Source organism: Myotis nattereri (genome assembly GCF_964212035.1).
Source record: "Myotis nattereri genome assembly, chromosome: 6".
NCBI lineage: Eukaryota > Metazoa > Chordata > Mammalia > Chiroptera > Vespertilionidae > Myotis > Myotis nattereri.
Window position 1 is genome coordinate 7,677,140 of NC_138081.1, and position 16,760 is coordinate 7,693,899.

Consider the following 16,760-nt stretch of genomic DNA (forward strand, 5'->3'; position numbering starts at 1 on the left):
GGGTGGAGTCTGAAGGGACCTAGCCTCAGCTCTCATCCACTGCTCCCTCAGCAATAAGCTTGCAGGGAAACATATGGCATACAAATCCCTGGTAAGGCTACCCGTTCTCCCAATACCTGACGATGCTCAGATATCCAGGAACTATGCCAGGGTCTCCCCTACCACCACCACTGGCCACTGCATCCAAGGCATCAGGGCCCTGGATTGAGGCTGTGGACAGCCCTGGAGTGAGGGTGGCCAAGCCCAAGGTATTGCCATGAACTCTGCCAGGCCCAGTCCTCAGACCTGGGGGTGACCACAGAAGTTCGTCTGCTGCTAAGGGCAGGCACTCGGGGACACAGAGAGTGCTCAGGTGGGCAGGGCAGCTCATCTAAGCTTCACTTCATGGGAGTGAAAAGAGCCCAGAGATGGGGAGTGGCTCCATCCAAGTCACACAGCATCAAGGACGGGGCAGATGCCATAACCTGCCTTTCACAAAATCCACAATCGGCACCTAAATATGACGAGCACCTATCTTTCGTTTGGCAGTTCTCCTTGCCTGGCATGCTCTTCTCCCAGATACCCACTATGAGCCTCCCTCAGCTGCTCCACATCTTGCCTCAAATGCTACCTTCTCAGTGGGACCTCCTATTTAAAGTTCCACTTCGCCCTCCCTTTCCTATCCCCTCCCGTTTCTCCATATCCCTTCTGACCACCCCATAGACCAGGGGTGGGCAAACTTTTTGACTCGAGGGCCACAGTGGGTTCTTAAACTGGACCGGAGGGCCGGAACAAAAGCATGGGTGGAGTGTTTGTGTGAACTAATATAAATCCAAAGTAAACATCATTACATAAAAGGGTACAGTCTTTATTTATTTTTTTAGTTTTATTCATTTCAAATGGGCCAGATCCAGCCCGTGGGCCGTAGTTTGCCCACGGCTGCCATTGACCATACATCTCACTGTATGTCAGCTCCATGACACAGGGATATTTTTGTCTGTTTCACTGTTGCATCCTCAGCACCTAGGACAGGGCTGGGAACATGGCAGGTAAGTGTTCAATACATATTTATAAACAAACGATTGAATGGATGGATGAAGGCCAAGCTTCATCAACAGGGTTTCCGAAGATGGAGGGCATGATGAAAATGCTTGAATGGCTTCTTCCAGTGAGAGATGTCCACGCCATGGACACACCATGCCCCAGGGCAGCAGCTGCAGCCCCAGATCACTGACACGCTTTTAAGGGCAGATTGAAGACAAGCTTAGGTGGCCTCTGCTGCTTTCCTCATGGGAAAAGCAAAATAGGCCCTTTCAGCCCTTTTCGACCGGCCCTCTACTAATGTGAGGGTGCGCAGTGCACATTAGTGGGCATTTATTTATGCAACGTGGCGGTCTGGGGTCAGGGAGCTCCCAGTCTGGTCACTTGTTAGTATGTGACTGTCGACCTGAGCCTCAGTTTTTCCACCTCGCAAATGGGAATAACATTGGCTCCTCTTGTGTGAGGTGTGGATGAGGAAGGCACACTGGGGAGCCTGCTGAGGCGCTGGGCATGTTCTAGTCATCGATTTGCAACCTTTTTCATGCCATGGCACACATAAATTACTGACATTCTGCGGCACACCAAAAAATACATTTCTTGTCAAGCTGACCCAAAAATAGGTATAATTTTGATTTTTCACACCAGACTACTGTGTTGGCTGCTGTCATTTTTCATTTGACAATCCAAGAGAAAAGAGGTCAGTGCCCCTGGCTAAATAGTCAGGAATTGCGTGTTTTAAAAACCCTTCCAGCACACCGGTTGAAAATCGGTTCTAGATCTTGACCTGGGTGATTATGCAGGGTGTATCAAGCCGAACCCCCAAGTGTCGGGGTTTTCCCTGTATGTAGTGTGCACATCAGTAAGAAACACGTTACGTGTTCGTTGTTGTTGACCAAAAACCTTCACAACATTTTACTGGAGAAAAGTAGTCCAGAACCCAGAGTGCAGTCACTGTTACCACTCACTAGTACTCATTCCTAGTCGCTGTGGCCAGTTCACAAAGTGCCAGTACTGCTGCTCTCCCTCCGCGCGTAGGGGAACATCACACTCAGCTGCATTCCCGCGGGGCCGGGAGCCTGGCTCCTTCCCGGCTGCTAACGGCGTGGCTCTGCCTGTGGTTTCACAAGTGCTGATGGCCGTGGACCTAAAGGGGAAAGACGGAAGTTTCCAGTCGGAGTGCGAGAGGGGCCTGGTACACGGCCGAGGGGGGCAGGGAGCACAGTCCCTGCCGGCCAGCCCCCAGGGCAGAGCTCACGGAATCCCACAACTTCCTCCTGAAGGTGGTGTGAGGTGGGAATAGAAAGAATTTCAAATATACCCGACTTGAAAAACTGGTAAAAAATATCAACTATTAAGTATGAATGTGTGCGTGGGTGGGCACGTGCCGGTGTGAGATTACGTGACCCTCCGGTGTGGTGGTATGTCTGTGGATGAACTAAGGTGATGAGTGGGCACCCGTGTCAGTACGTGGATACAGGTGTGTTGTGTGAACATGATCCGGTGTGAGTGGTGCGCGGAACCGCACATGTATGTTGAGCACATGCTTGAGAATGTGTGTGCATGTGCAGGTGTGAGGGGTCGGCCCCTCTGTGTGCTCCACATGGACAGAGCCTGAATGCTGACCAACAGTACAGACTCAGCTGGGCTGCTCGCACCAGGTAAGGTCGGGGCCAGCCTGCTGGCATGGGCCTGCTCCCCCCTCACCCCCCAGGGGAGGCAGGAGACTGCAGACATGGCTAACCACCCCCCCCTCCCGCCCGCCCTGTCCCTTCCCACAGCTAAAACTTTTTGAAGATGCAAATTCCTCTTCCCTCCATGCAAACGAGACTCAGGAGCCAAGGCTACCTTCCCTCAGGCCCAACCACCGCCACTAGGATTGGACTCCACCGGACCCCCGCCTGCTGCGGGCATGGGGATCAGAGCCAGTTGGAGTCTGTTCCCGTTTCTCTTCCCTGGGGACCTTGGCTCCCCTTGCTGGCTCAGGTGCCTGCGGAGCCTGGGCGGGGAGTGGCCACACTGGCTGTGGGGCTATGGAAAGCAGGGCCCTCTCTGCCTGGGCTCTAAGGTCCTTCCTGGCCTCAGGTTTGGGGATGCCCTGAGCGGTTACTGTCCCCACTCAGAGGACCCTAAGCTGCCCAATGCCCCACCAGTGCCCACTTTTCACCTCCCCAAGATTCTGTCTCCCCAACAGGGACATGTGTCTTCATCACCACCGGGGGCAGCTGGGCCTCAACATATACATAAACTGCCCCCCTGATCCGCCAGTTCTCTGTGGGCACCCCAACCCCAAGCCTTCACCCCCATGGCTCCTGGTTCAAGTGTGCTCAGGAAGCCGAATGTGGGAGTCAGTGAAGGAGCCAGTATGAAAGCAAGAGCTGGAGGTGCTCAGAGGATCCGGGTGCCATCTGGCACCAGCAAGTGCCACAAGGATGGTGCCTACCTGTGGCCTGGCCTCCACGCCTGGCCCTGGTGCCGTTATGGGTCTTTGTGGGAGCAAACGTGTCAGCCTGTGCTCCACCCTTGCAGTGTCCAAACCAGTTGCCAGGCATAGGTTTCTGGGCTGTCACTCAGCCTCGGGCACACCAGGGCCACCCCCTGCCACCTCTCCAGGAGCCTGCCACTGTGTGGGGACTGAGCTGGGCAGTGCCCACCTCCAGAAATCAGGCCAGTCCAGCACAGGCAGTATCTCCCAGTCTCTCTGCCATGTGTGTTCTTTCTCCATCCAACAACCATGCACAAAGAGCCTCCCCGAGCCTCCCCTCGGGAAACGAGGATCTCCTGGACTCTTCCAGCCTGCGCCTTCCCTGTATCTCAACTCCCGCCCCAGATCAAGAAAGACCCACCAGGCAAGAATTTGCTGGAAATAAGGACTGTGGTCCAGGGAGACTCCTATGCAGGCTGCGGATTTTTTGGACTCTGCCCCTCAAATGCCCAGTGTCCCAGACCCTCTTCTCGGGAGCCCAGACGTGCCACACCTGGCAGGTCACAAAAATGTAACAATGGTGACCACATACTGGACACTTCCCATGTGTCAGGTATACGATGCTACACTTTAGTAGTGAGTTTTACTTCTCATAATGCCTCTGGAGAAAGAAACTGTATTGATTTTCAGATTAGGACACAGGCTGAGGCAAGCCGCAGAGCCTAGATTTGAGCCCACGCTTGCCTCCGTGTAGTGGAGTCAGAGGTAACGTGGCCTGGAAGGTGGGGTTTGGAAAACATACTTCATGGGGAGGCCAGGCCAGGCCAGTGTCCCCCCTTTCCAGAGAGGTGGGCCACATGGTGCCCTCTGCTGGCCTTGGGCCCACCCTGCACCAGCTCTGAGGTGACCACACTCCTAGCCCCCTCAGCCCTACTATGGCTGTCCACACATTCCCCCGCCCACCCCCAGAGTGGCTCAGGACAGCCATACCGAGAGGGCACTCCTCACAGCGCAGCCACAACCCCTTCCTGGCCCTGCTGTCTCACTGCCACGCGAGCGCCCGGAGCAGTGACAGCCCAGCCTTCCGGGGATCTTGGGTGTCTTGGTTGCTGACCAGGGATGGGGGCTTGGTACAGGCAAGCATGGCCCCCACTCAGACACAACCCCGCTTCTCTCAGCCTCCCCTACCCCCCACCCCCGCCAGTAGAAGGAAGTCCTAGAACTTGGCTCCAGGGCCTAGCCTGTCCTTGGGAGGACAGGACCACAGGAACTAAGCTACGCTGTGCTGGGCCCTGGCCTTGCTCCTCCAGGCCCTGGCCCCTGCCTCCTGGGTGGGGGACCCTCCTGGTCTGGCCAGCACCTAGCCCTGTCCGCTCCATTCCCATCTGCAGAGCTGCCCCGGAGGGAGAAGGCCAGGAGAGGTCAGCTGCGGCCATCGACCCTCAGAGTCTGAGGAGGGTCTTATTGAAGGCGGGGCATTTGGGGGTGTGTCACCAATGAGGTCAAAGCCACTGACACTCCTCTGATGAGCTCATCCAGTCCTGAGACTAAACTCCATCTAACGGCAGAGGACAGCAAGTTGGAGAAGCACTTTCCCAGATTACAGCGTCTCAGAACTAAGAGCTAAAAGTGATATTCAGAAAAGCCATGGTTTCTAAACCAGTATATCTCCATTTATTTTATAGAGGAGTCACCTGAAACGCATCAGTCAGTCACGCTAGCCTGTCAGAATCTGTTCTCTGGACACCCTGACCCCCAAACCCACATCCTCCCCAGCTCAAATAGTCTTGCCTGCTCCCTGTTCCCACTTTGAAACGAAGGGCTGCCATGAGCGCCTCTGGTGCCTGTCCTCTCGGCTGCCAGACAGGGCTGGACACCAGGTGGTGTGGAGTCTGGGAAAGTGGCCGGGTCACAGCATGCAGTTACAGGAGGGGCCTTCTTGAGAACAGGGTGGGAGGCACCCAGGACAACCTGAGCTGGGGCAGGGAGGTGGCTTGTGAGGACCTGTTTGCTTTGCCAGGAGGGCTGGGCCCGGACCACTGCCACTGCCTCCCCCGCCCCTCACCTCCCAGACGAAAGCTCAGCTGAGAGCCCCCTCCCTGTCACCCAGCCCCCGTGGGAATGGCTTGGGCCAGTAGCTACCATCGAACCTGCTCCCTTCTCCCAGGGCCTGGTGACTTCTTGACAGGTTACAGCCCCAAAGACAAACAGATTCTGCCAAGCAAATAACTGTCCAGCGGCAGGGGTGTTGGGGAAGGCCTGAGTCTGAGCTGCCAGAAGACCCAGGTGACAGGGCGGGGGCCCTGTCCTGCAGAGAACAAACAGCCATGGGCACCTGGAAGGAAGCAGGATGCAGGTGCCCTGTCACAGTAGCGGGGCAGGGGTTTCAGGGCCAGTCTCCTAGCTCCCTCACCCTGGGCTGTGCATCAGGCTACACAGAGGACCAGGAGACTTCTCAGCCCTTGGGGCGGGGGCCAGTTCTTTTGTGATGCCTCCATTTTTCTCATGCAATCTGTGGCCACAGGTCCTCTCACTGAGCTGCCTACGGGGAACTGGCCAGGGAATCCCCTACCCATGACACATAATCCTTAGAGACATGGCTTACATCCAGGCCCACCATCATTTAGAACACGCAGCTTTGCCAGCCAGGGTGAGGACCCAACTTGGGGGTCTGCAATTTCAGTGAAAACAATGCCAGCATTTGGACGCTGAGGGCATGGGTCCAAGTCTGTAAGACCCAGGCAACTCCTTCCCCTCTGATCTCACTCTCCTGTCAACGCAGAGGAGTGACTGAGGACAAACCTGAGTTCTGGATTACAAAGAGTGCTACATGCCCGGCTGGTATGGCTCAGTGATTGAGCATTGACTCATGAACCAAGAAGTCACTGGGTCAATTCCAGGTCATGGCACATGCTCAGGTTACAGGCTCCATCCCCAGTAGAGACCGTACAGGAGGCAGCCAATAGATGTTTCTCTCTCATCGATGCTTTCTATCTCTCTCTCTCCCCCTATCCCTTCCTCTCTCTCTCAAATCAATACAATTAAAAATAATTTTTTAAAGGAGTGTTACAGACAGGAAGAAATGGATCCAGTGAACCCATCATTTGCCATCATATTTGCCAATTAAGTTTCTTTCATGCTGACGACCATGTAACCCACCTCCCCATCTCTTGGCCAAGGTCTTAGGCCTGTTATATATATATATATATATATATATATATATACTTGTTTGCCAGCTGCCTGGAGTGTGGTCCCTACCTGACTCTCAGGATCCCAGGCCAGTCTGTAAAAACTTCCCTAATCCATAATATTACAGAAGGAGAGCCTGGAGACCACCATGGGAAACACATAAGGGAAGATGCATTCCCAGGCATTCCCCCTTCTAAGTCTAGGATGTTTCCTGTGCTGTGTGCCAGACCCCAGTGAAGCTGGGATAGAGTAGTGCTCAACAGACACATGGGACCGAGGGTCCTAGGAGCCAGAAAGGGCAGTTAATCTTATATAATAAAAGGCTAATATGCAAATTGCCCCTTGACAGGGAATTCAACCGGGAGTTCAACCAGGAGACAGGGCTGGCCAACTGCCCACGACCCCTCCTCATGGCTGGCCAGCCCCCTGCGCCCCCCCAAATCAGGGCAGGCTGGCTGGACCCCACCTGTGCACGAATTTGTGCACTGGACCTCTAGTCTAATTATAACCCCAGGACTGACTTCCCAAACATATAACAAACCTCAGGGTTTTCCACTTGCTAAAGGGACAGACCCAGAGACCAAAGAGAATCACCATGGGGCTAAGCAGGTACAGCGGGCTTCAGGGTACAATAAAACCCACTGACACATATGGACATTTTTTTGTGTGTTAATTTAATCATACAAATATTCATTTATACAGTAAGGAAAAACCTCCTCATCTTCATCTCCTCCCAGGCACCACAAAGCCCCACTACAAACACCCACCCAGCTTGCTCACTATACACCACTGTTCAGGTGGAGGGCAGCCATCGCCACTCCAGCATTCACCCACAGAAACAAAGGAAAGGAAAGGCAGGGTGGGGCTGAGGATCAGCTTGCTTTTCTGAGCCCTGGCAACCCCACCATCCTCTCCTGCTGGGGCTCAGATTGAATTTGGGGAGGTATTTATTCTCATGCCCATTTCCCACCTTGGCCACCCTCAGGCTACACCAGCTGTCTTGCTTAGGTTTTTTCTAGGTTGGAATTGCCTTTGATGGGCTTCAAGTTTACAGTCAGTCCTTACGGAGGGAGAGATGTCTGTTTCTTGTAGAAAAATGCCCCGAATTCAACTGTCCCCATGACAGAAAGAAAAAAAAAGCATGCACGCGTGCACACACATCCACACACACCTCACTCCATGCACACAGACAGGCTCTTCCCAAGCCTCAGCCCCTCTGCCTCCCAGACACTGCTCAGGCCCCTAAAGATGGTGTCGGTCTCACCCCGTGGGCACGACACTGGTGGTCCTGCCCACTGGCAGCTGCTGCTTGGTGAAGAGGAGCAGAAGTTATGAGCAGCGGAGGAGGGGCTCTAGGCATTGCTCAGCCCTCAAACCAGTGGGAGGAAGCTGAATGAATGGCACTGCTAGCCCCCTGGTGCTAGGGAGCAGTGGACTCCCTGCCCCACTCCATGGCTTGCCCTTGCTCTGGCCCTCTGTGAGGATGTGTACAGAAACAGTTTGTTCTTGGGAGGGAAGCCAGCGTGCTTGGGACAGTTTCCTTGCCAGGCTGGGTTGCCTACAAGCAAGAGGAGCAGGACGCCTCTGCTGAATAACCGCAGGCCCTCCCTCCTGGGAAATGGTGAAGGGGCACCTTGCGTGTAGCAGATGAGGAAGCCAGGAAATCAGGGGATGGAAAGCCCCGATGATCCTGTCAGGAGCAGCTGGAGATGTGCTGCTTTGAGAGCTATCAAATGAGGAGAATGCTGGGCATGGGTGGACTCCAGGGTGGCAGTGTCCCAGGAGATTGGCACCAACAGTAGCGGCAGTCTAGGCTAATAGCGCCCTCAGCCAAAAAGCCATCGTGAGCCCCTGGCTTGGGCACCTGACAGGTTCTCCACTCAGGAATGGGGCACTCTTCGTGTGCACAAGTTGGTGCTCCAGCCCAGTCCCCGCCCCAGCTGTACTGCCCTGCTCAGCAGGCTGTCTCCACTCTCCCCTAGGGCTTCTCCAGTGGACAAAAATCTACCCCCCCTTTTAATTTTTGGGAGGTGGGGAGGCAAAAGGGTAATTTCATACAAGCTTATCTCCCACAATCAAGCTTTTAAAAAACAGTCTCAGAAGAGGATGAGGAGGAACAAACACACATTTTTGGAACTCACACACCCAGACAGAGACAGACAGGCAGGCAGACCCTCACCCACATCAAGGCTATATGACCCCTTGCAGCCACTCATCACCTGGTCTCCTTCCTTTGACTCACACGCTTGGGGTGTGGTAATAGGCAGGCAACCGCACCCTTGATCCTAGATCCATACCTCCTGGCTATCAAACCAACCAACACTCGAGGGAAGGAGGGGGTGAGAAGAGAAGAGGGACTTTGCATATTCTTGTATCTTTGGCAGACAGCTGTTCTAGCCTGGTTCAAGCCTCCCACAGAGATACCCACATCTCAGCCTGCTCAGAATCCACAGGATGCCAGTGGGGCCACCTGCCCAAGGGAGCAGCCAGCCACTCTGCTCTGGCTGGGTGGGCCGGTCCCACCACCTCCCGACAACCAGGCATCCTGCTCAGGATGGGGTCCTCTCATTTCCATCAAAATGTGGTCTCCAAGATCACAGAGCAACTCCGGTGCTTCCCCATGGCAATTCCCCACTTGTGGCTGTATTTTCATACCTTAAAGGCTCAGCCCCCACTAACAGGCTGCAAGAACACCACAAAAGACAACTGAGAGGAAACACAGGGAAGGGAGTTGTGTGACAACAGAGAAGAATGGGACCTTCACTTCACACTCGCTGGTGAGCTCACCCACACCCTGTGCACGTGGCACACGCATAAACGCAGCACAGAATGAACGGGGAGCCACTGTGGATGAAGAAGCCAAAAAGCAGCAAGTATGACGGCCTTTGTGCCAGGAGAAGCATGGGAGAAAGCAATCTGAACTGTTACAAGTGTGTGCAGAAGACCTCTCAGCCCCAGAAACTCCCACGCCACCCGAGATCCGTCCTCAAGGCTTCCTCTGCGGGCACACAGGGAAGTTTGGTCTTTCAGAGAGGTTCTGATGGTAACAAGCCGCAGGGTTGATGAATACAAATGTCAAAGGTATAAATCAACAAAAGACTAAAGAGAAAGAAGAGGAAAAGGGCGATGGCTCAATGGCTGATGCCATTAGACTCCTGGGTCACGTGGCACAGCTGACGCCCTCCTGCAGCACTGCCTACAGAGCCCCCCACACCACACCAGCTTTGAACCTGAATCGCTCCCAGAGCAAGCAGCTATTCTATAAAGAGCATGTTATCCCTTATCTAAAAAGAAATAAAATAAAAGTGCGGAAAGAGGGGGAAAATTAACATGTGCTCAAAACTACAACCTGTCTGTAGGCAAAATAATTTTTGTTTAAAAAGATGGCTTTTTTCCCCCATTTTAAGCTTTTTTTCCCCTTCCCGAGTGACCTAATGACTTATTAGACTGACGCCTAATAAAACCCAAGGTGGCTGCATGGATTTCTTCTTGGTAGCCTCAACACCACTCCAGCGATTCAGCATTCACACATGCACACTGAGTTTACTCAAAACTAGTCTGTTCTGCTTCTTCCTCTTCTTCCGGGATGGACGGTCAGAGCCAGAGGTCCGTGCGATGTGGTCTGCAATCCTGAGGAACCCCTTGCCCGCCCCCCACCAAAGTCAGACCTTCTGTCTTTTGTTAATTTTTCTTCTTGCTGACACCCGTTTAAGACTGGCCGAAGGGGTAAGGCCCGTGGAGCCCCTGGAAGAGAGTGAACACAGTCAGTGATGGTAGACACAGCAGGTACAATTTGAAAACCGAAACCAAGTAAAAGAATCCACAGTTCCCAGAGAGCCACGGGGACGCTCCAGGCACAGACAAAGCCTGAGGGCTGTCCTTGCCAGGCCAAACATGAGCACATTTCAAGGTGCTAAGTGTTCTCACTCGATCACACCATGCAGAGAGGGGAGACTCCTCATCTTTCAACTTTCCTCTATCTAGTTCACAAAGCCTTCTTTCTTTCTTGACAAATGTCACCACCTCTCAGCTAAAGATTCTCTTGCTGCCCCTTAACTTCTACAATGTAGGTTACTGCTGGCTAATGACAAAACTTTTATCAACGACAAAAACACTGCAGCAGAAAAGCAACTATCTACTGGCACCTACTACCAGGCCCGGTATTAGCAGCTTTGCGCACATCTTGAACCCTCATCCCACAGCCAGGTGAGTGTTATCACACCCATATGACTGAGGAGACTGAGACTTGCTCAAAGTCAATGGGCAGCAAAGGCAGACCCAAGTCTGACCTCCGTTCTCCCCAGAATGCCTCCCCTTGCCACATGACAATAAGGACTAATCCAAATTCTCAAAGGCATGTTCTATGCCGCTTGGCTGGGTGCAGAAGGCATCAATCTCACTTTTTCCTTTGGTTAAGATGTGCCAACACCAAAAGCACCCGCATGAACTTGGTGCAGGATGACCTGTGCTTCCCTCCACTCCCACGCCCCGCCCTGGAGTGTGCTCCTGGGAAAGACCTGGTCATTGCTAAGACCAAGAGGGCACAGATAACTGGTGACCACCTTCACTATTGTCCTACACCCCAAACTGGCCCAGAAGCAGCAGGGCTCTTGGACCAAAGAAACCAAATGGGAGCAGAGAACAGGCACCTCAGCCATAGCCACAACAAATGACCAGAGAGGGGCTTCCTGACTGGCAACTACTTTAAGAATCCTGAATCTAGGTACAAGAATTACTGAGATGACATTTGCTATTAGCTTGATGGGATGTGGGCAGTTAAAACCTAATTGCCTTTTTAAAAAAAAAAAAAAAAGGCATGTTTCTTTGAAAAGAAATAAAGGTGCTTGGTTGCCAGTGATTAGAATCCCTTTTCAGTATGACTTTTGCTGCCATCTCCCCAGCACGCCACTTGGCCCTTAGCAGGCACCCAGTATTTGCTGAAATAATAACTGAAAGAGGACAGGTATTTCTCAGACTACTACCTAGACCAGTGGTTCTCAACCTTGGCTGCACATTAGACTCACCTGGGAATCTTTTTAAAATCCTGATTTCTGGGCCCCATCCTCAGGAAATTCTGTTTCTTTGTATGGGGTGGGGCCACAACATTACTAACAAAGAAACAGAATTTCTGGAGGATGAGGCCCAGAAATCAGGATTTTAAAAAGATTCCCAGGTGATTCTAATGTGCAGCCAAGGTTGAGAACCACTGACCTAGAGCGTCAGATCCCTCTAAGTCACAGGAGTATTAGTCCCTCCAAACCCAAGTTTTTAAATAGCTGCTGAGGCCTGGGAACACAAGAGTCTGGGTTATGCCATCCATCTTGTCACAGGCCCCCAGGTCCCAGGAGAGGCTGGGGTCTCTGGAGGGGGGTTGCTGGTCCTGCACAGTTTGCACTGCAGTGGGATCCAGGTTATGTAGAAATAGGAGAGGAGCCCAGCCAGCGTGGCTCAGTGGTTGAGCATCAACCTATGAACAAGGAGGTCACAGTTTGATTCAGGGCACATGCCCGGTTTGCAGGTTCGATCCCCAGTGTGGGTGTACAGGAGGCAGCCAATCAATGATTCTCTCTCATCATTGATGTTTCTATTTCTCTCTCCATCTCCTTTCCTATCTGAAATCAATAAAAAAGAAACAGGAGAGATCTGGGTTCTGCCCGTTCCTCCCTAAATCTTTCCACATTTAAGGTTCTAGGAGTTGACACAAAATGCCTTGGCTCAGGAGGCTGAAAAACAGTATTCCAAGAAAAATTGCGCTTTGGTCATGTTTACACCAGCAGTCAAAAACTACCAAGAATAGGAAATATGCCCTGACTGGGTGGCTCAGGTGGTTGGAGTACTGTTCCGTACAACAAAAGGTTGCAGGTTCGATCCCTGGTCAGGGCATGTATGGGAGGCAATCGATCAATGTCTGTCTGTCTGTCTGTCTCTCTCTCTCTCAAATCAATAACAACATATCCTCAGGTGCAGATTAAAAAATAGAAAACATGAGATTCAAATTTCCGTGTGTGTGTGTGTGTGTGTGTGTGTGTGTGTGTGTGTGTTTCAGTGAAAAGCATTGAAACTGCTTTTGCTTCTAAATCCCCTCCCCTGACATAAAGTCACAAAAGACCAGCTAGAGAGTTGCTTGGTGGTATCACTGAACAAAAGAGCCTAAGGTGCATTTGGAGGACAGGCAGGCCAACACTGATGGAGCATCAACTATGTGTCAGGTGCTGCTCTTTAATTCTTACAAAGATCCGTTGAGACAAGTATGATCTCCAAGCTCAGAAAGGTGTGGTAACTTAATCAAGGGCACAGAGCTGGTAAGTAGAGCAGTGGTGTTTAAAATGCCAAAATGTCACATGTCTTGCCAGCCCCTACGCCAATCAAGCCTGTAAGCTAAGGCTGTAACCATCTCAGTAGCCATGGCACCTACCCACTCAACCAAGCGGGGGCCAGGGTAGCAAAGGGCTCTCAGACTCCACTTTGTGGGACCTGGTCAGAGGGTCACACACACCACAGGTGGCAAGTAAAGAAGCTTAAAACAAGCTGCTCTCAGTTCTTCCCAACAACATTCACTCATCTGGAACAATCCAAGGAAAGCAATAAAGGCTTAGATTCTCGTAAGATTTAAAACCAATACAATGCTCAAAGGTCTCTGTCCTGGGGGGAGAGGGGATGGCACAGAGGAAAGAAAACTCCAAACCAAACAGCATGTTTTCTATGAAATATTTCCCTTTTACCCTAAATTTAACTGCTTTCCAGACCAAAGCTCCACACGGTTCACATGGGCCTTTATAAACTAGCCTTCAAACTTGTCTGAAATGCTTGGAGAAGGGAAATTATGCCTTTGCCAAAGAGCTGTCGTACATTCTTATGTTACAGGTAAATAAAATAGGTCCTGTGATACTGAGAGAGAGAGAGAGAGAGAGAGAGAGAGAGAGAGAGAAATAAAGACATGGCATTTTCAGATTTCCACTTGAGTGCCCTGGCCCTTAGACCATTCATTTGGTGTGGTATTTACCTAGCTTAGATTCCGCAGTTATCGTTGGTCCTCTATTTACTGACTGAGGTCCCATGCCTTTTGGAAAGAAAAATGCTACCTAATTCCCTTTCACCCAGAGCATGGCATATTGAAGCAGTTGCTTAATTGGTATAGAAAGGTGACTTGAGAACAAGCTGTATTTTCCTTCCCCCAAATTAACTACCACCACTTCAAGAAAGGGAGAAAAAAACAATTATATTTCAAAACCCCTTTATCATCCAGACTCCCCACATGCAAGATTATAGTTGTAACAAGTGGATCACAGAGCACAGGTAATGCAACACCAGTTATAAAGGAAAAGCCTGGCGGAGATTCTAAGAACAGCTTGTTCAGGGCGTCCGATGGCAGGAGGCCAAGTGGGAAGTGCCTTTCCTACCAGTGGGATGGAGGTATATTCAAAACAGGAGGCCCAACCACATTTCAGGTTCTACTGAAGTTCCAAGACCCGGTGTAACAGGTTCTTGGGCTAATGTCTCCAACCCCAGCCAAAAAGCAGGGTTTGGCAATACAGATAATGTTCACTCTCTTCTGGGGCCTAGCAATTCTACTTTATCTGCAGGAAAAGCAAATGCCAAATATTTTAACTAACCTGACATCACCAACATCTTTCCTGTCACAGCTGCACCACTACGAATAAGGAAAACAGATCAAGGGACAGACATATTAGATGGTACTATCGAGCCCTGAATTAAACTCCAACTCAAGCAAAAACTGAGGCTATTAGCATGATTACAAAACAGTGAGTTTGACACAGAAGGCCAGCCTCCTCTCTGAGGAACCACTTCTCTCCACAGACGCAGCACTGCAGACAGCAAGGCAGGACTGATCCAGGCCAACAGGGGAGGAACATTCAGACCCCCAAAAGAATTCCTTTACCTGACTCCAGGTCTGAAGGCCAATTCTCCCGTACCTCCCCAACTCCCACAGAAATGGGTTTGCTAAAGCTCCATTTCTTGAGGCAGCCTCACATCTGTCAGGGGACAACAAAGTGTTCCTGGGGAAGGAGAGACAGCCTTTACGGCCACAGGGATTGAGGTGTTGCCTGTCTACCTCAACCTTTCTTAAGCTTTCCATGAACAGCTGCCACAGCTGTGAGCCCTGGGGCCTGACCTTCCCTTGGCTACAGGACAGGCAAGCCCTTTTAGAGCACAGAAGCTCCATCCTCACCAGCTAAGAGCAGGAGCCTCTACTGGGGTGAAAGGTCCCGAACTGCACTTCCACAATGGGATAACTTCGGCAAGCTGTACTTGGTTACTTCTAAAAGACATTTTTAAAAAAGAACATTTATATCGCCCTGGCCGGTGTGGCTCAGTTAGTTGGAGCATCATCCCATGAACCAAAGGGTCATGGGTTCGATTCCCAGTCAGGGCACATACCTAGATTGCGGGTTCAATCCCCAATTGGGGTCCATATGGGAGGCAACCGATCGATGTCTGTCTCTGTCTCTCTGTCTCTGTCTCTCTCTCTCTCTCTCTCTCTCTCTCTCTCTCTCTCTCTCTCTCTCTCCCCCACTCTCTCCTTCCCTCCCTCTGTCTAAACAAAACAATACACACAAAAGAGAGAGAAAGAGAGAACATTTATAGGCATAGAAGAAAAGCTTAGTCTCATTTACCACAATCTACTGAAAGGATAAAATAAAAGCCAGTACCTACAATCTTGTTTTCAAAAGCAAACCTAAAAAATAACTCAGATGCGTATTTCACGGTGGTTTACAGCTGCCCCCATGGAAGAGCAGGGTCACTCCCAGCAGTGATTTGGTTGCCACTGATCTTACATGAGTGTGCACCTACAATATCTTATAAAGTTCTTCCTAAAATTTCGCAGACATCAAATTAACTTTTCAAAAAGGAATACAAAAAATTGTCACAGATGGAAAACATTAAATGTATATTAATGTACTAAAAAACTGGAAACTAGTTCTATTTCAGCTAGAATTTTAAAAAAGATTCATCAATTTTCAACAGTAGGAAGTACAGTGTTATTGAAGAGCAAGCTGCCCTTTTATGAGGGTGGCAACCATTTGTAAGACTCAAACGTAAGTAAAACAAATGAACTGAAATGCTTGCAGTAGTGAGCCACCTCTCTGCTTTTAACCTTGCAGGAGAAAAAGGAAGGCTGAAATTGCTCTGGAAACAAGGATGCCTCACGAGGACTTTCTCGGTTGCTCTTTTTCTCTATGAAAGCTTGTTTAGAAAGCACTACAACACAAAACTTGCACATACCTGTCTTTATTTTGCTTTTATTTGTGATTTCATTTTAATAGATAAAAAGGTTCACGCAGGTTAAAGGTTAACAAGCTCTATGGAGCAAACTGATGGCAGCATTGGTAGTACCAGGAGGGCCCTCCTCATTTCCTGGGCCAGTCCCACCGCCTACTGCTCCTTTTCCACCATTTACGGACACAGAGTACAAACACAGAAGAGCACAGGGCTTAGTACCAAGTTCTAGCCTGATCCTGTAGTGCAAACATGGCGTGATGAGGCCCTGCTCATCAGGGGGGACACCTGGTTGGCAAGGGCCAGAGACTAAGCCTTGATCAAACTCATTAACCTCTCATTAATTAGAAATAAAACAGTCTGGAAAGGAGTAATGGGCAGAACAACGAAGACTCTCTCAGAAATCCTCAAACCAGGCCCTTCCCTTGACGGATGCCAACAGCCTGGGAAGGCTTCTAGTGGGATAACGGTGCCACATCAGCATGATGGGAACGCCTGCAGATGCTTTAACCCTGATGTTCATGCCACTTCATGTGACAGTCCTCAAAACTTCAAACATGTATTTTATGCACTGGCTGAGGATGACTATGAGAACAAGCCAAAGAAAATAAACCTACTTTTAAGCATTAGGTCTGATGGTAGGCAGATCAGTTCACAACCTTTTGGTTGTGCCAAAACTGTGTTTAAGAAGCTTAATTCAGTTATAAGCATGCTGAATCTATTTTTTAAAACCCCTGTAAAAAAAAAAAAAGTCATTTTTTATATTTAACTTCTGTAACACAGTTTTTCTGTTGCTCTTAACTAACTTCTACAGCCCTGTTGGGGACCTTCTCATCTATCCATCCAACCATCCATCCATTCTCCCTCTGCCCATTCACCCCCATTCCCT

General features: G+C 50.6%; 1 protein-coding gene across 3 annotated transcripts in view; it reads right to left on the minus strand.

Moving 5' to 3' along the window:
- Positions 1 to 828: 828 nt before the first annotated feature.
- The window catches only part of ILRUN (inflammation and lipid regulator with UBA-like and NBR1-like domains), a 99,379-nt gene continuing 83,447 nt past the window's right edge, over positions 829 to 16,760 (minus strand). For 2 of the 3 annotated variants that reach the window (XM_081095017.1, XM_081095015.1), the window contains exon 5: positions 7,285 to 10,375. In XM_081095017.1, the coding sequence (XP_080951143.1) occupies positions 10,340 to 10,375 (36 nt within the window). In that variant the 3' untranslated portion in view covers positions 7,285 to 10,339. Of the gene's footprint in view, positions 2,165 to 7,284; positions 10,376 to 16,760 lie in introns of those variants that run through there. The other variant, XM_081095016.1, reaches the window with a different exon arrangement.